A 20,195-nucleotide genomic window follows, 5' to 3' on the forward strand; every position below is an offset into this window, starting at 1 on the left:
AATATAACAAAATAAAAAGTTTTTGAGAAATACAAATGATAGCATTTCTGAGGCATAATGAGGCAAAATGAATCTTTAAGATTTTGTACAGGCTTATTATACGAAGCAAAAATGCTGCATGTGGAGTTTGAATTTGCCATGACAGTAGCATATGTAAACAAAGTAGTATTCTGACTCAAATAATGAATCACTGTTACTGTGCAAATTGCCATTAGGAAACATAAGTAAAAGATAATTCAGGTAATTGGTCAAAAAGTTAACATTCTGGAAACTATAACAGGACTAAATAACGATTCTCAGAAATAAGAATAACAGCATTTCTGATATAAAGGGCCTTTAATAAGTAATGTGTAATTTAATATCATTTTCCTGAGATTCAACGCTCTCAACCGTTGTAGGCATCTGGCAGCAACTAGATATTGTTGTGAAAACAACATACATGTTATGTTTTCCACTCATATCTACTGCGTAAAGATAGGTTTCAGTATAGAGTAGGCAAGATACCGGGTTCTTTCTATGAGGGCATCATAGTATCTAAGATCATATAAGACAAGTCAATGCATTACGGACCGGCTGTAATTTGAAAAGAGAAAGGTTATAGTCAATACTGAGTCCATTAATCAAAAGTCACGTGAATAATGATAGAAATTCGTTACACAAATTTATTTACTTTATTATAACACCACAGGAGAGGAACTGTTACACGGGGGATTAACTTGTCAGAAGTTTTTCTGATAACTGTCATGGAAAACGTTACGGATTTCGTCGGGAAACTTTTGTTTATACCGAAGAAACATTCGTCTAAAACGGTAATTTTCACATTAAAAAAAGGGTTTGGTGTACTAAATTAAACTTAGATATACGAAAACCTAGCTTATGGTAACTGTGAACGGTCGCGACCATACTCTGCATGAGGTATACATTTTTTTTTTGCTCGACGTTTTCTTTCTAGCACTGGTGAAAATGTAGAGTAAAAACATCTGTCTAATATGCATGAATTGTTTCCTCTTTATTATGTTTAATGTTAGATCTACTTAAATTGTTTAACCTGAAATATGTTAACATGCGCAATTAATTCAAATGAAGACGTAAAGAAGATACATAATGTATACGACTTACTTTGATACATGGTTAATCGAAGATTAATGTCCTTACTCTCAATTAATCATGAACTTGATCATTGCCATAATTTTATAAAGAGAATAGTCCACAATACCGACAACTTATTAACTATTTCGTTTTTCAAAGTACAACCTCTCAGTGAGACTGGTTTGTGTTTGGGCTCGTCCTGTGAATATTGTTTATATTTGTTATAGACATATTTTGGTTACATTTTATCAGTTCGCTGAAACACCATCGTCGTATAGTCATCATCTCTTCATTTTACATTGTTTTTTATATATTAAATGCAAATTTAAATAATTATGTTGACTAAGTCATATATTATGTTATCAGCATAATGCACACGTTTCTATAGACCTAATTTACAATATTGTACAAGATTAAAAATGTTTATTACCACTAGCTAGGGTTTCCTTAATTTTTTAAAAATATGTATTATCTGTTTTTAGATTAGAAAATATTTATTTGGTAATTGGTAGAAAAGTTCGTCTGTTGTACAAAATGTGACGTCATCAATCACCCACCGCAACACCCGTCTCCCCTACCTGACCTTTAAGTGTCAAGAAAATAATCACGTTTTAAAACTGCTACCTTGACACTCTTCACCGTGGGTAAGCAACTTTGGTCATGTGACCACAAAAGTCAACGTACACGGCCAAAATAGCTCGGCTGAGGAAAGTTTTTTAGTGATTATTTTTTTGTCCAGCCGATTTAAATTATGCTACATAGCCTACCGACCGCGGCAGTTCCGATGCTTTCCAAAATGTTTTTAGTTTTGTCTAACGTTTTGTATTTTATGAGAACATTCAAACAATATTTGCAAATTGTCGATGACAACGTACACACTAATGTGTAAAAGTGTTGATGAAAACTAAATGAACGATACGCATGTCAGTTCTAAGTAAAATTTCAGGTCTTAAAATATATTAGAGAATGTTTTAATGTAAAAAGAACTGGTTCATTTTTTTGTATTTATTTAAAAATTGACCAACTTACAGAAATGTCAACGTACACATACTGTCTAGAAAATGTCAACGTACACACTCCCAATTAAGTTTGATAGTGGTCTGAACATATGAGGCTGCAACTTCGAAGTAGGTGGCTCTTTCCAACAAAAAATTTGGCTTTCTATTTAGATTGCCCTCTCAAAACACTGACTGTTATTATGGTGATTGAACAGTAATTGATAAATATGTAGCATTAAATATAAAAAATGCATAAAAAATAAAACACTGCTCCACTCTTTTTTATAAATTGAACATTACCGATAAATACTAAAGGATATTAATAATACATGTAGATATTAAGGGTCGAGGGGTTGCTGATTATTCAAGCAACGTTAACCGTGAAACTGAGGTCGAATATGGCAATTTGAATTTATCTGTGTTCAATAGTTTTAACAATTTATAAAGTGAATCTGTTCTAGTTAAGACCGTGTGAAAATTACGCAAAACCACTCGTGTGATTATAATGTGGCGGCGTAATAAAGACACGGTTATAGTTAGTGCCGTGATAATCACTCGCACGACTTTATATCAGTTTTATCCGAATGATAAATCTTTTTCTTTTAAAAAAATAGCTTTACATTTAATGGTATTTTTGTTTTAGAATACTACTATTTGTACAATTTGCTTTATTACCACGCCGCGTTATAATAACACGGTTGGAAGTAGAGCCGTGATAATCACACGTACAGTCCTGTTCATGCATACACTCCAAATAACACGAATTATACCGAAAAGAATTCCACATCTATTGGTATAACTTTTGTGTGCCCCAAAACGCGGGAATGTATTAAAAAACACATTTTACTGGAATTTTCTTACGCGGCTTCATTTTCATGTGAATACAACATATATTTGTGTTTTTATTAATTGATAGATATTTTATAGATAGAAAACCCGCCGGACGTTAAAAGATATTTGATTTAGTGCAGTTTGATAAAGTGCTCTAGATTATATTCTAAATCAAAGTACTGCAAGCACTGAGGTATACATTGCTTGATAATACGGTCTCTTTTTGTGTCATCAAGTCCATGTTGATTTTAATCTACTGACCTCAAAATCAATAGAAGACATCTTCTGGCTAAGGTCAATGTCCTTTACACGTTACAAAAACTTAGGCTTATTTCATTTCTGGTTATTAATAGGACAATGAAAAGGTTTCGTTCCTACAGACTATGGCTGTATTTTGCCAGGAAGTTAAGATGCTAGACAATATGGTTTGCAAAACTAAAGAGCAATATAGAAATCAGTTTGCGAAACACCTGTCAATTATCTACAGTATACAATACTGAAATAGTAAAATGGAGTCTTCACTGTAATTTTCTATTACTATATATACAAGTCTATAAAAATGCGGAATTGAATAAGACTTTAGAAAAGTTACATGCCAAACACACACACTGGAAAAAATGCGAGCCATTGTTTTTACTACATACATATAAGGAAAACATAAGACCATCTGGCGGAGCCAATTTTGACTACCACACAAGTGAAGTTTTCATGCCAAATATTTAATGTCTAGCCTTTGTATATTCAGAGGAGAGATTTTTTAAGGTTTTACTATATATACATATAAGGAAAACCTGACACCCTGGGGCCAATTCACTAGTGATAATATTTGAACAACTTTGATAGAGGACCTGCTAATGATATTATATACCAAGTATATACATGTTTTCCCCGATCTTTTGTTTATCAACACGTTAAATCCATGTTAAAAATTAATGCGACTGTAAAGTATCGATACCCAAAGCTGAATGACTTTCAATTACAAATTATAATGCACAATAACTCGTGCATACGTAATTAAACAAAACAACTTCTGATTGGTACATTCTAAAGATCTATCCAATCCAAAGGAAATTATTTACCGCCTAATTCGCTTCACTTAACCGGCTGAAAATATATATGTAATAATCATGTAACTTTCATATTATTTTCATGTCACTTTTATAGATTTTATATATGTAATGCAGTTATCATTTTAAAGTCATATTACAATGCTATTCTTGCCAAACACATTACTTACATGACAGTTTCTTAATACTCTTAATTTGATATTTTCATATATCATTTCATACTGGTGTAACGATCATATCACATTCATTTATCTATCATGCCACATTCAATTAACTATCATGTCACATTAATGTAACTATCATGTCACATTCATGAAACTATCATTCCACATTCATTTAACTATCATGTCACATTCAATTAACTACCATGTCACATTCAATTAACCATCATGTCACATTTAATTAACTATTATGTCACATTCATGTTGTCATTTTCATATTCGGTCAGTTTTAAAATTTTTATGATATATGCATATTTTTTGTGTGACATTTCAAATTCGCTGATGATATTTTTAAACAACTTTATTACATGCTTTTCGATGGATTATAGAAATATATCAGTGATTTATAAACTGGTAATTTCACTGTTTGAAATAGTGAAATTATCAATTTGATAATTTCACTGTTTTGAATTTAAGCCCGTTACGTTGTCTCAGAGAAATACCAGCGTGCACAGTACTGGAAACCAACTTAATGACGTGACGTCGTAAATGACGTCACGTTGTATTAGAATTTGGCGCGCTTTTCATTTATTACTAGGATAAAATGTCTTTTTAAACGTTTCTTAGCATGTAATAAAAAGAAAATTTGTTTAGTTTAGTGTAAGATCGAAATATATTTCACCTCGTGAGCACCAAAAGTTCATATTTCACTCATGGCTGCGCCACTCGTGAAATATACCTTTTGGTGCTCACTCGGTGAAATATATTCCGATCTTACACTGAACTAAACAAATATCCTCTATATCATTTCACTTTCATCATGCCAGTCTCTTATTATTGTCATACAACTTTCATATTAACATTCATGTTACGTTGATATTACCATCATGTCATTTTTATGCAACTATCATATGATTTCAGGCAACTATCATGTCATGTCATTCAAGCAACTATATGACTTTCATATAACTATCATTCCACTTTCATATAACTATCATTCCACTTTCATATAACTATCATTCCACTTTCATATAACTATAATGCAAATCTCTCTCATATTATTGTCATGTTTTTGTTCATATTTCTGTCATAATACTTTCATATAACTATTATGTCATTTTCATATCACTTTTGTGCAAATTTCATACAACTATCATGTTACTGCCATATCACTGCCGTGCCACTTTCATATAACTATGATACTTTCATGTAACTTTCATACAACTATCGTGTTACTTTCATATAATTTTGACGCCACTTTCATATAACTGCCATGCCACTTTCATATAACTGCCATGTCACTTTCATATAACTTTAATTCTACTTTCATATAACTGCCATGTCACTTTCATATAACTTTGGTTCTACTTTCATATAACTGTCATGTCACGTTCATATAACTATCATATCTGTTCCGTTTTACCAATCAGATATTCATACCATTTCCATGACATTATCACGTAATAATAATATTATTATATTATCTTTATAGCTTTATAGTTCAAGTATAGAAAGATATTAAATCTTACAAATAATTGAACTGGTTAGCAGTTTTAAGAGGCAGTATTTAAGAACCGTTAAGTTCAATGTATTTAAAGGAGAACAAAGATTACAAACTAATTGAATTCATGAAAAAGAAGTTTAAAAAATGGCTCAAATAAGACTGTGATAATAAATCTCCAGTCTATGCGTACCTCATTAAACCTCTTTATAATATTTAAATATCAAGGTATGTAAATATACTATCTTGTATATCTAAGCTTTTTAGTTTGTAGAAATAGAAATCGTTTTTATTACAATATAGAAAAGTGCTTGGTGTTGACAAGATTTCGAGTAGTGAGTGTACTAAGGGATATGAGAGTCTTATACCCTGAATGAATTGGTAAAAGAGCGCGATCTTCATTTGAAAAATGGAATCCAACTATATATCTATTAAAATGCAATGTGTAATTGTAGGTATATATATATATATATGTTAACCGTGTAACAAAGTAACAGGTAATTCTGCCCTATAAGCTAGTAAAAGTGACATAAACATTATCTCCCTTGAGCCGGGTGAAAATCCGATATTTGTCGGCTACTTGAAAGTTTAGACTATTTGTCATGTTGCTTAGAGCTTTTACTGACATTTGAATAATAACCTTGTTATTTATTGGGAAATGGATTAACTATATAAACGTTTAAATATGTCGTCATATTTAAAAAAAATGTAAATGCGGGTCGTGAAAATCACGATTTGTTTATGTTTTGTTGAAAAGATATATACGTGCAATATAAAACAGGATACGAACAACTGCTGATTCTTAATTAACTGTAAGGATTTAAACATATACAGAACAAGCCGGAAGGTAATGTTGTTATATTAAAACAGTACATATGTTTTCATGTTTTCATTAATATATAAGTTTTAAATTAAAGATTAAATATGTTGAGTTACTCTTTTTTTGTATCTTGTACACTTTTAGTGAATGATATATATATATATTCTCTCCCGTGTTCTACATTGATACAGGTTAAAATAATAATTACGGTTGAACATAATCTGCACACATGTATATCAGCAGTATGCATTTCCATACTTTAAGATATAATTTATATTGCCTCCTGTGTTCAAGGGTCTCCCTCGGAGTAACAAAGCTCGAAACGGCTACCTTGAGTTCGATTTTAATTGCTGAACGGCATGAGTAGCCCCAATATGGCTCGAATTGATAAGCCATTCCTAAATAGTGAGTGAGTCAACAATACTTTACTTAACACAGGATTCGAATTGTATTGTTTAACCATTACTAGATATAGGAGATGTATAAATTTTTAAAATGACTCTATTAATTTATAAAATATACACGAAATTTACATTTGAAACGCGTGGCGTGTTTGGTCGGTGAATATTATGTTTATCTCTGACAATAAAAGCAAGTTGAAAAATGTGTTTTCTTTTTAAAAATTAATGGTTGAATATCATATATTGTAATTCACTCTTTAAGCTGAACAGTAACGTTAATGAAATCTTTAATAAGTCGTTGATCCGTTACACATTGAATGTATATCGTGCCCATTAGTAAAATACATAAATAAGTTTCTAAACTATGAATAAGTTCCTTTGTTCTTATTTGTAAAGTTATATTGGCAATATGATTCGCAAGCGATAAAAGAAATAAAATAAATCGAGCTTTTAATTTTTAATCATTCAATACTGAAGCAACATGTAGAAATGAATCATAAAATATTGTACATAAAATCCATTTGTATGATATGTTTAAAGTACAATATGTGTTGACATTACTTCGGGATTGATTATATGAACTATATTTGAATCGGTTATAGTTGCCAGGCATAATTTCAATTTAATTTCACCAAAATATTCTTTATTTTTCTTTAAATGTCAACACTATACAATATCAATGATTACACACTTAATATTTGTTTACTTAAAAACACGTGGTTAAGTCCGAGATCATTTTTGCATAATAGTCGAGGTGGTCCAATTACGAAGTATCATTATCTGGAAATTATATTTGATACGAGTGGATTTTACTTAGATAGTATTGTAGTGCCCCGGTATTTAGTGATAACTGATGCTTAACTGTTGATTTGCATCTATTCAGTGTTCTTTTGTTATTTTTTCTTTTTGTATCAATAAATAGTTTTGCAGCTTTCACTGGCTTCCCGTATAAATCAAGACAGTTGGACTGTTTAAATATTCAGCTCAACTTGCCTTATATATGCGTTTTGCCAGGATTTCTTAGTTTTTGCATCGCACTGTCCGTTCAAAATGTAAACAAACAGTTTGTATTTTCACTTTTGCTGCTCCGTTTATCCTAGTCCGTGAAGTTTTTGTGATAAATACAGTTTAAATCGTTAATAACACATGTTTTCTTTTATTGTGTGAAGTAACTTGTTTAAAATCCATGTTAAACCTTCCAAATTTATTCCCTGCTGTCTGAAGACCGCAGGGTATTGGTACGGGTTTAACTTTTGAGGCATGGAGGAGCACGTGACCTGTTTTCGGTACATGGAGGAGCATGTGATCTGTAAACCTTACATGATTGGTTAATTGACCTTTTCGAAAACCTAGCTAAATACCGTTTGCCGGTACGTTACGGATTTACCTCTAGGGAATTACATGTAGTCCGAATTACACCTAATTAAGAACAAAAAACTATTACGTGATATTTCTAATTTTCTATAATTATTTTTCCGTTTGAGGTGGAAAAAACTTGAATGATGTGTTGGAAAATTATCAATGTTTCTTTAAAATCAATCTCAAATTTTACAATCAATAAATTGTTTATACTGAACATCTACAAAGTTAAAATATTCGAAGTGGCATCTGCCATAATAAATAGAGATATTTTCTGCGTAAACTTGTGTGTTAACTTTATTCTTTGTTTGCTCGGAATTATTCATAAAATGGTAGGCCTATTCAATCATTTTCTTAAAAAGAAATAATTGTTAATGTTCGACCTTCTCTGGTCTTTAACGGTCACCAGTTTCCAAAGACCTTCTTCTATACTGATCGACTATTGTCAACTATATTCCTGAAACAAACTTTTATTTATCCCCCCCCCCCACACACACACACAAACAATGTTAAAAAAGTTCAATGAAATATCTTAATATCAATAAACATGTCCCCCGCAGGAAACCATTTTACTTGTTGATTTAATTTGTAAGCACTTGCACATTGTTATTGTACAGGAGGCGGCCATTTTGTTATGACAACTTCCGGTTGTATTGCTACGGACGCCGGTGCGCTAAGGATATTTTTCCTTATTGTTTACGCTGTCTTGATTTGAGTATATGTATAGCTATGGCAAGTTTGTTAAACTGTAGAAAACGTCATTATCACGTAATTAGTTTTGTCTTACATTTCTGTATTTAGTTATAGTGTCTACTCGGTATGATTATTCATAATTTTAAGTTCGCATCACTGCTGTAGTAGATGCGCGCTTTTGCTACGTCATTAATGCTGCATTGATGTGTTCTTGTTTTATGCTACAAGAGTGATGCATTTGTGCTTCATTTTGTTTCTACATCGGTAGCACTCACTTTTGTATAAATACCAGACATCTTGCTGCGTTCTGGGTCTTCAGATATTTTTTCGGCCTGGGCACCCGTTACTCTAGTAGCTATATTTTTAGAACAATTTAAAGCATTTATTTTTCTAAAAGGTTAGTGTGACTTAACAGAATAGCGAATAGACACTAGACAAAAATCATTAATAGTACATTTTTCTTGGTTTAATAAACGATTTTATATCTTCAAAGAAATTTTTTTTAAGAGAAATCTTATAATATTTTGTAGATTTCTCATTGATAAGTAAAAATAGTTTTTCTAAATATCTTTAAATAAACTTGTGCGTTTTAAATCATTTATTACATTGCCATTGTAAGTCCTATATACGGTGAAGAGTAAATTATAAGATATACATATGCTTGCACAAGGGTTTAGCATTCAGTAAACATAGGTTGGTAGATAATTACATGAGTGGTAATTAAGTTGTTAAAACATGAAACTTTGTTATTAATTTATGAGCATGTTCTGATTGCTTTAGATTTAACAGAAAATTAAATTGATTATACTTTATCACTTGTCTTTTGTCATTGTGTACAAAAATAGATTTTAATTCTTATTTACCCATGCTGGTTGAGACCCCCCTTTATTGAATACTAAAGTCCATAGCCCATTTGTTTGCCCTTCACCCTGAAGCCTAAGTCCTGTATCCTGACAATATTGCGAGGGATTCAGAGCGTTGGGATAACCAGCCTGGTGAACTGAGCAGTATAAGTGGAGCTGGTATCAAGGTCGAGCACTCACACACTCAGTCATCCGGACACTACATTGTCTATAGCATATTGTATTTTACAATACCAAGGCCATCCGGACGCCAGGATCGCTAGCGCGTAACATATTCATAATAAGTGGAGCTGGTATCAAGGTCGAGCACTCACACACTCAGTCATTCGGACACTACATTGTCTATAGCATATTGTATTATACAATACCAAGGTCATCCGGACGCCAGGACCGCTAGCGTGTAACAGTATCTCAGGAAGCGAGGTACTGCCAACAATCCGATCTTCTCGACTATTATGCTTCGATGAAGAAGTTTACGGAAAGAGCCGAAGTATACGGACAGAGCCGATGTTATACGATTTGTAGAACCGAGTGTGATCCTTTAGAGGCGGATACAAGTCTGAACCGTGTAAGATTAAAAATACACATTTAACCATTACGTAATTGAAATAACGACACCTATACGTCATTCCAAATCTCACTCGAGTGTGATAAAAGAATTCTCTGGTGTCCTGTTTCTGCATGTGTTATATCATTTAAATTAACATTAAAACATGGACATGTAAACATGTTTTTAATTGTTCTGCAATCATTACTGTGGACTTAAAAACTACGAGTATTGTTCAATGAAACAAAATCAAAACAGGTGATTAGTAAATGTGATAGTACGTACCTATCCAATATATGTCTTAACAGACGGCTGAATTATACATGTACTTTAAAATAAATTCTTCATTCAAACCTATACCGAGTATGAATCAAAATTAGAACAAAAATAAAAGAACTTTTTGGCTTTCTTTTTAAAATAAAATGACAGTGATGTCAGCCAAGTGTAATCACAACCTTATCTTAACTTCAAACTAATGTATGTAATGGATCTTCAAATGTGTTTTCTTGAAGACGTAAGAAGACATATTTCTAGAATAGATAACATATTGTACGAGGCGAAGTCGAGTCCTACAGACACTTGAAGTGTGGAACTCAGCTTCAAACGCCTTAAAACTTTAATAATATAGTGCTCGCTAATTTTTTTAAGCCAATCACCGACGAGGATTTTTCAAATTTTCAGGTTACAAATCTTAATAGAACAGATTTTATATAAACTGGACGTTTTATATTATAAAACTCAAGTGGGCGGAGCACTAGAGCCGGTTAGAGTGCATATTGGATGTTCTTCGTAAATAAGAAAGCTACAGTCGCTTCGCAAGCTCCGCTCCTTTTTAGCTTTCTTGTTTACGAAGAACACCCAATATGCACTCTAACCTATACTTATTATGTGAAAATATGTCAAATATGATCAATGATTATAAAAAGCATCAATGAAGCTTACGACAGCATTAGCTGGTATTGGTTCATTTTATCTGGGGTTAGCGTTTGAAACAAAAGTGAAAAGGCATAAGCAATAGAAGTATATGAAACGATAACTTACAGTTTGAAAATCCAATGCATGAGATAAGTAAATAAAAAATAAATAAAAAAAGAATAAAATAAGAATAGACTAAAAAGACTTCTTTAATTTTCAGAATGGGTTGTGGAAGTAGTACGGACACTGCCCCGCCTAGACACGAAGAGCAGAAGAGAAGTCCTACACCCCGTCAGCCGACTCCAACTCCTCGGGAGCCGACCCCACCTCCTCGGGAACCAACCCCACCTCCTCGAGAACCAACTCCGCCTCCACGTGAACCGACTCCACCTCCTCGAGAACCAACTCCGCCTCCTCGGGAACCAACTCCGCCTCCACGGGAACCGACTCCCCCTCCTCGAGAGCCAACTCCGCCGCCTCGGGAACCGACTCCACCTCCTCGAGAGCCAACACCGCCTCCTCGAGAACCTACACCACCACCTCCGCCATCCCAAGAAAAACACAAAGAGGGTAAGAGCGGTTATAGACAAAATGACAGCGGTATTTTTGAATGTGATCCTATTGATTTTCGACCGAACCCGGAAGAGATGGACAAAGACTTTTCAGACCCCCCGACTGAAACACCATTTGTTGATAGAGATTTTGGTCCAGAAGTTGCGATTGAAGGGGAAACAGTTGAATGGAAGAGACCACACGTATGCGTATTTTCACACTAAACATTCCAATCATTTAAAATTTGTATTTCGCCGCTTTGCGTGCTTTGAGAAAAGGGTAGTCAGTGTAACAGTCCAGAAAATATAAGATTCTGATCTGTCCTAAATTTTTAATGCAACACTGTCTTTTCAAGTACGTAGCTTATCACTTTGTCAATCGGCGAAAATTCACCAATTTCTAATACTGAAATACTATATACGACGAAGACAGGCTGCAGCGGACCAGTGGCATTACTGCCTGATTTTTTTAAAGATTCACTTCCAATGTTACTTTTAAACACTAGAGATTATGTATTTTTTAATTAGAAATAGTTCGGTACAAAAGCTATACTAATCATTTGAAAACTCAAATAAGAATAAAATAATGGAATACGTTTCTTGTTGTTGTTGTAGAATGAGAGCCATGTGGACCACCCTTCGCTCAATAGTTAATAAACATACAATGTACATTTCTGTTCTTTTGTGACCAGTTAAGAGACCCCGTGTAATTGATTAAAACAAAATTAGTCTCTTTTAGTTTTAACAATGATGCTGTGGAATATTAAACGTTTATATATTTTTTTACTAGATAAAATCGTTGTAGATTAGCATGAACTTTGAAAAATGTTGTATTTGAACAAATATATTATATTGATTTTTCCGAGTATACTGGTAAACTCTTGTTTATTTATGGTACATTTTTTGTCAGGAAAAATTCATATACATTCAATTATATAGTTGTACAAAATATAATGTATCAGCGACAGTGAAATTTTATAACTTTTTTACAGGAGTTCCGAGACGCACCTGTCCTATTTTCGGAGGGAACCACACGCTATGATATAGGCCAAGGAAGTGCTGGTACTTGTTGGTTCCTATCTATAGTCGCCATGTTAGCTGATAGACCCAAATTATTTCACAGGGTAAGCCAGAAAATTGTATTTTAGTTTGATATATAATGTCATATTGACATTACTTAGACCATCTTGGCAGGCACTATTATGTTTTTGTCGGACCGCTAAAATTTAGCTGCATATAACCGATTTCCTTCCACGGTTTATTCTGGAAAAGTGCGATATAATATAAAAATAGCGCACAATATTTTGTACCCCTTTTCATTATAGTGACTTCTCAGTAAGCCCGCAAAAGTTGAACGGACCTTAGCCTTCAGCTTCGGTCTGTAAAGTGTTTCCGGGCTAACTAATGTATGAGGTCCTCACAGCTGTGCGCTATTTCAGAAATATTATTAAATTTTCTTAGTGTTCTAAGCGAACTTATATCAATCGACAACAACTAAAAAGTTGTCATAAAATGCATTAAAAACAGACAGTTGTTTAAAAATAATATATTAAACACTTGTAATGGTAAGGACTTAGATACTGTTACAAGTTGCCTCAAAGTATCAAATTTGTTCTCATATAATCATCAAGGGCAGGTTCATTTTTCTGTTTAATTTCTTTTTTTTTATTTAAGCTACTACAACAAGAATTGTCAAATTTATATATAAACTAGTTGTGACTCTTAAAGTCCGATAATTCCAATATAAAATAGAAAACGGTATTACCAGAGATTGGAAATGGTGAATTAAAACGAAATGTTATAGTGCGGAAAATTTTAAGAGTTTACAGTAAATATTTGTAATAAGATTGAGCGTGGTAATCTGATAATCATGGAAGTTGAAATAATTGCAGGTTGTGCCTATGGATGCATGGAACCCCAAAGGCGGCTATTTTTATTGTAATTTCTGGAGGTGAGCTTAAATTTTCAAAACTCATTTTAAACTTTTGTGTTATTAATGTTAACAAGACTAGAGGGCAAACACTATCCATCTATTAATAAGTCAGAAATCAGCAAATGTGTAATGAAAAGTCATCTTCATCAGATAGGTACATATTCTGAAAATCTCAATATACTACAATGGTCATTATTATTAGATCCTACATATGTAGCCAAACCACTGTCTGACTAGGAGTAACGCGTGATTGTATGATACAAATGTACACTGTAAAGTACCTTGAAATACACCCGTCTTCTCAGATATTGTCCATGACCTTTAATTGTTAGGTAACTCAGAACCATTCCTAAATGTTATCAAATTTATGCTTTAATGTTTTAAGCTAAAATGAAGACAATGTTTTGTATATTCTATAAAAACTACTAGTATTACTAGTATTAACAATTTAAATAATCATATTTGTTGTTTATTTCTTTTATTTTTTTTTAAATTTTTACCTAACTTTAAACATTATTGTTCAAGTTTAGTACTAGTGAATCTAACGAAAACAGACCAGACTTGCGAAAGTCGGTTAAAGTATATAACGGGACTATTAACGGCGTCAGTCAGTGTAAGCATGTCGTTTTAAAGAGTGTATTTCACCGGAGTGGAACAATATTGTTAAAGAATTAACTATTAAAAATCTTAATTTAAAAGAAAAGAAAAAAAAACGATTTTAAATAATTATATGTTCGATGAAACAAAAGCATGAGGAGAAATTTAAAGAGTATAAATTTAATAGTTTTCAAGTAGTAAATGTCAGAATAGCAACGCAATTTTGGAAAAGACAGGACGAAAAAAACATAAAGCTAAAGAAAGTAGTGAAAGGCTTATGACAGGCATTTAGAACTGAAAAAATACATTTCAATACAGTTAATTTTATGTAGAAAGTACCATCTAATTTTTTATGTCAATGAATTTATTTTGCAATACACAATTATGTTTCCCTTATTTAATCATCTTATGACGTTTTAAAGCCCCATTATGCCTCAGAAATTCTATCAATTTTATTTCTCAAAATTTCAACTTTTGCAAAGGGTATAATCATTTAGCATTATCACTTTATATTGAAGTCAAAATACTGCATTGTTTACATTTTTCTACCATCATAACACATTACTGCACGTTCAGTGTAACTTTAAATAGTTTTTAATTATTTTTTTTAAAGAATTAAAATAGAAAGAGGCATGAAGTGCTTTTAACAAGACTGTTGTTGGTATTTGCAAATATATAATCCTAATCTTTTTAATTTCTTGAATCAAATTCAATGATTTTGTATATAATTTCCCCAAAAAACAACAAAAACAAACAAACAAAACAACCCTGTTTGATTGTGATGCTGGAATACCTAACGGCTAAAGCGGTAAATCATTATTCAGCTGTTATTACAGTTACAGTTACAAACTGGATCTTAGTAATGAAACACCATACTCGTTTAGTAAAGTGTATTTTACATAAATCATGCTAAACAAATGTTCAAGACATTGTTTTGCTTCGTGGATTTTGATTGTTGTTTTTTAATTAAAATGCTCAGACGTTAACGCTAACTTTATGCCATGGTTATTCATGACGCCATGACGATATTTTCCTGTCATTTTCCTTTGAAATATCTTCAAAAATATATAGATTGGGAATTCTATGTCAATCCCAAAATTCAAACAGGGTGATATAACTTGTATCTAACTGTTATACATATGCCTATATTTAGAAGCATACGACAAATCATCCGAGGACTTGAGTCCAGAATCATCGATGGTCACATTGACAAACACTGGAACAGTAATTTTCATGGATAAAAGGAAATATTTGAAATCATATAAATTAATTTCTTTTTGGCATAAGTACTGGTATCCCGCGAGCTGAATACCCTCTTAATAGTTCATACTAGTTGTATCACACTGGGTACATCCCTTTGAAAATAAATTAATTTTTGATAAAATTCAACTTCTGACATAAATTTAATGGGGTTATCTCTATTCCTTAGTATCTGTTTTTCAATATTTATTTTCTAAAATACTGTAAGTTCGCGTATTTGATGCTCTTAAATGTATATGGGACGAAATTTATTCAAAATCAACACTCTAATCTAAGTGGTATTCAGTATTATTTTATTGAGGACACCTTAAGGTAGCCCCCTCCTAATCTCACAGATTCTCAACTTTCCTGAGTTTACTCGACACTTACTTTATAATCTGAATACCACTTTACTGAAAGGTGAGGATTGTCTTAACCGTTAGGCAATTTTATGGGATTAACTCATTGAGTGTGAGTGTTAGTATCGATTCTGAATACGAGCCTTAGAAGATACAAAAGATTTTTAAGTCTTCCTAGGATATTGTAAATCAATCCTGACGGAAAGTTTACACTAAACTTGATGTGATGTAAAACGTTTGGTGGATGAGGGTTTTATCTGTGTTTCTAGACTTTGATGATTGGTAATTTATTTTTATCAAACAGATTTGGTGAATGGGAAACCGTATTCATTGATGATTTCCTGCCAGTAGTTCACGGTGATATGTTATGGGGCGCCAAGTCTGCAGAGGATAAACAGGAAATGTGGCCTGCCTTGCTGGAAAAGGCTTTCGCAAGGTGACTGGTTCTTATGTCACTATATTCCTTATTTTACATGCAATTTTTGATCGGCCACAGGATTTGTATGTAATGTTATTCAGAACGTCGGTAGATTAATTTCAAATGCATTTGATAGGATTGGACGAAAATAGAATAAACAAGAACCGGTTGAACCGGGTGATGCTCCCCGAGAAGGTTTTGGACACAGGAAAGTATAAAGAAATGAACAAAGGGCAAAAACTCCAAAATTAGGCAAGGCGGAGTTATGTTTTTTTTAACTGCACTTCTATTCAATGAGATCTATCTATCTATCTATAAAGCTTCCTGATGATATCTCTTATAGTTTCAGAGTTATGTCCCGGGTAAAATTCAAAGTGTTAAAATGAACAAAGGGCAATAACTCCGAAATTAGACAAGGCTTTGTTTAGGTTCTTTAAGCATTGCAGTTCTATCCAATGATATCTAGCTACCTACAAAGTTTCATGTTGATATCTCTAATAGTTTTAAAGTTATGTCCCGGACAAAAGTCAAAAAGTAAAATTAACAAAGGGCAATAACTTCAAAATAAGGCAAGGCAGAGTAATGATTCCTTAGCACTGCACTTTTGCCCAATGAGACCTATCTATCTACAAAGTTTCACGTTGATATCTCTTATAATGTTAGAGTAATGTCCTGGACAAAGTTAAAAGTGTCAAAATGAACAATGGGCAATAACTTCAAAATTAGGCAAGACAGAGTTACAGTTCTTGTGCACTACAAACCTACTAAATGGATATATCTACCTACAAAGTTTCATGTTGATACCTCTTATATTTTTAGAGATATGTCCTGGACAAAGTTGAAAGTGTCAAAGTGAACAAAGGGCAATAATTAAAAAATAGGCAAGACTGAGTTACGGTTCTTGTGCACTGCAAACCTACTCAATGAAATCTATCTACCTACAAAGTTTCATGTTCAAACCTCTTATAGTTTGAGAGTTATGTCCCGGACAAAGTTCACAGTGTAAAATAAACAAAGGGGGTAATTCAAAATTAGGCAAGGCAGAGTTACGGTTCTTGTACTCTGCACACCTACTCAATGAGATCTATCTACCTACAAATTTTCATGTTGATACCTCTTATACTTTTAGAGTTATGTCCCGGACAAAGTTCAAAGTGTAAAAATAAACAAAGGGGAATAATTCAAAAATTAGGCAAGGCAGAGTTACGGTTCTTGTGCACTGCACACCTACTCAATGAGATCTATCTACCTACAAAGTTTCATGTTGATACCTCTTGTTGTTTCAAAGTTATGTCCCGGACAAGAAAAGCTGACGGACGGACGGACAAGGCGGCGACTATATGCTCCCCCGAAATTTTTCGGGGAGCATGAAAACAATGGAAGCCTTATTGAACGCCAAAAAACGACAAAGTTGAGAGTGTTTCAGGCTCAGTAAATTTGAGCCTGTTCACGGGCTTCCATTCACGTACCCTAACGCTAGCTTAAGGAGGTTTCAAGTTTTAACTTTTTTGATAAAAAATTTAGAAAAAACCGGTGAAATTATTTGCAATTATTAATAAATACAAGAAGACTTGAGTAGTATTTAATCACGTGTCAACACTTAAACTTTAAATGTTAGTAAAAATATACTAAACAACATACTTAAAAGGCTAATAGATAAACGCTTCAAAATGGTGCATTGAATCCCCTTTAGAAATTGTTACGAGAATTTTCATGTAACTCTTTGTAATATCCCGCTTTAATGGCTAAGATAGTTAATATTATCCCGTATGAATTATTTCATACGAGAACGCGATAAAATAGCAGTGCTTTTACCAACGATTTATTTCGTACTTTACACTAGGTCTGTCTTAATGACCCCTTAAAGTCATGTTTATTTATAGATTTCATGGTTATTATAACGCGGTATATGGAGGTCATTCAAATGACGCGTTCCTTGCTCTTACTGGAGGTTGTTCGGAGTACATTGACTTTAATGATGAACTTGAAGCAGATGCTGAGGGATCCACGAGAAAGAAATCTCTAGCACTTCACAATCGCTTGAAAAATGCAATCAGACAGGGTGAAAGCATGATTACAACTGAAGTACCGGTATGTTTAATAATTTTCCATTAAAAAAAAGGAAAAAAGATTTAAACCGTCTAATTATTGTGATAGACAGATAAAGAAGGTCGTTACAGTGTGGATTTCGAATTTGACTGATTTTATTTTGACGAAAATACTGGTTATTTAATCGGTTGGCCTGCGTGCGGGTGAAAACATTTCTTTTGTACGCTACTACTGGGGCGTCCGGGGCCGAGTGGTTTTGGATTCTTTCATGTGAGGAAGCTATCCAGCTAGCTTACGGAACGTCGGGTGTTCTACTCAGATGCCCGTTCGTGCCTGAAATTATGTACGGAAGGACACCTGAGGTCTTCCTCCATCACTAAAGCTGGAACGTCGCCAAATGACCTGTATTGTGTCGTTGTGACGTAAAACCCAAACAAACAAACGCTACTACTAAATTTCTTTAAGAATTAACATTTATGTTTCTCCTTTTAATTGTGTAGGAAGCTTAAAGCTCGAATCTTTCCTGAACAAACTATTTCTGAGCAATGAGTGTAAAGTTTCTTGCTCAAGAAAACAACGGCTCTGTCTGGGTTTTGAATCCACGAGGATAAGCGATCCATAGATTACTTGTCAAATGTGTAAACCACTAGGCAAGGCCGACACTTTAAAGGATTTCAGCCCAAACTTATACAGAAGTTTTTACCAAATTAGGTATGTAATATGTATACAAAATTTTGATATTATTCTGTTTACAACTCTCCACAAATTATTCAAGGAACTTTATTCCAACATTTACAAAACAATTGTCACAAAGTGTCTTGTTACATATCGTTCGATGTTTGTGATTTAATCATTTGTGACTTTAACAGATTTTTCGTGTCGTGAGGAGACATAATGTACATAAGATATATAGCCCTTGGGTTTCCATCCGTGCGTCTGTCTGTAGGTAAAAACATGCTACAATTAATCATTAAAATTCTTATTTTAGTATATGTAAAAGGGAGAACACTCTGTCATTATTGTAGAATATATGTAATACACAGTTAGATGACAAAATTAACATAAGTTGTTCGTGTCTTTATTTCTTTATGGTTTTTTTTTTGTCTTAAAATTCTTTATAATCATATCTGTGTAACTTTGTGTAATCTTCCTACATGTTCTTTAGGAATTCAACACAATTTTATACATTTCTTTTTTACCAAGTTTTGTTATTTAACTACATTTGTATTTTTTTTAATTTATTGATTTATTTTTTGGGGTGGTGGTGGTTGGGGGATAGGGGAGGTGGAGTTTAGTCCTTTATTAGTTTTTATATGTAAACTATGAATACTCTTCTGTGCAAAAGCTTTTATACATTTCTAACGTAGATTAACATATTGTTGATGGTGGAAAACCTATTTTTCCTGGCAATGATTGTCGCTTGTCATCATGAGTTTATTGAAGACATACAGCCTCTGCATCATTGATTGATATAAGTTATTTATGTTCAGAATCGTTGATTGATATAAGTTATTTTTGTGCAGAATCGATGATTGATTTTAAAACAAGATGTTCAAGTTTTTTTGTTGTTTTTTTTGGTCAAATTTCCAAAAACTTAATAACATTCAGGACAAATTTCATGCTTTCCAGTGTTTTATTGTAATATATCAGATGATTATATTCTGATAAACCACTAGTGAAATTTATAAAATATAACTTCACTGGAGCCGGACTTTATTTGAATGCGGATGGAAAGAAAATAATAAATAAATGGAATAACAGGCAGAAATAAATGCTGTCATGCGTAAATTTTGCTTCTTTAGGA

At 32.9% G+C, this 20,195-nt stretch overlaps 1 protein-coding gene across 1 annotated transcript in view; it reads left to right on the forward strand.

The window, feature by feature from the left end:
• The first annotated feature begins 6,325 nt into the window (after positions 1-6,325).
• Positions 6,326-20,195, forward strand: part of LOC132745282 (calpain-5-like) — a 34,133-nt gene continuing 20,263 nt past the window's right edge. Inside the window, exons 1-6 of the mRNA XM_060734157.1 lie at positions 6,326-6,494; positions 11,466-12,000; positions 12,789-12,920; positions 13,689-13,747; positions 16,229-16,360; positions 18,226-18,433. Coding sequence (XP_060590140.1) covers positions 11,467-12,000; positions 12,789-12,920; positions 13,689-13,747; positions 16,229-16,360; positions 18,226-18,433 — 1,065 coding nt within the window. The 5' untranslated portion in view covers positions 6,326-6,494; position 11,466. The remainder of the gene's footprint in view (positions 6,495-11,465; positions 12,001-12,788; positions 12,921-13,688; positions 13,748-16,228; positions 16,361-18,225; positions 18,434-20,195) is intronic.

This window comes from Ruditapes philippinarum, unplaced genomic scaffold (genome assembly GCF_026571515.1).
Source record: "Ruditapes philippinarum isolate M1 unplaced genomic scaffold, ASM2657151v2 ctg4552_1_1_1_1, whole genome shotgun sequence".
Lineage (NCBI taxonomy): Eukaryota > Metazoa > Mollusca > Bivalvia > Venerida > Veneridae > Ruditapes > Ruditapes philippinarum.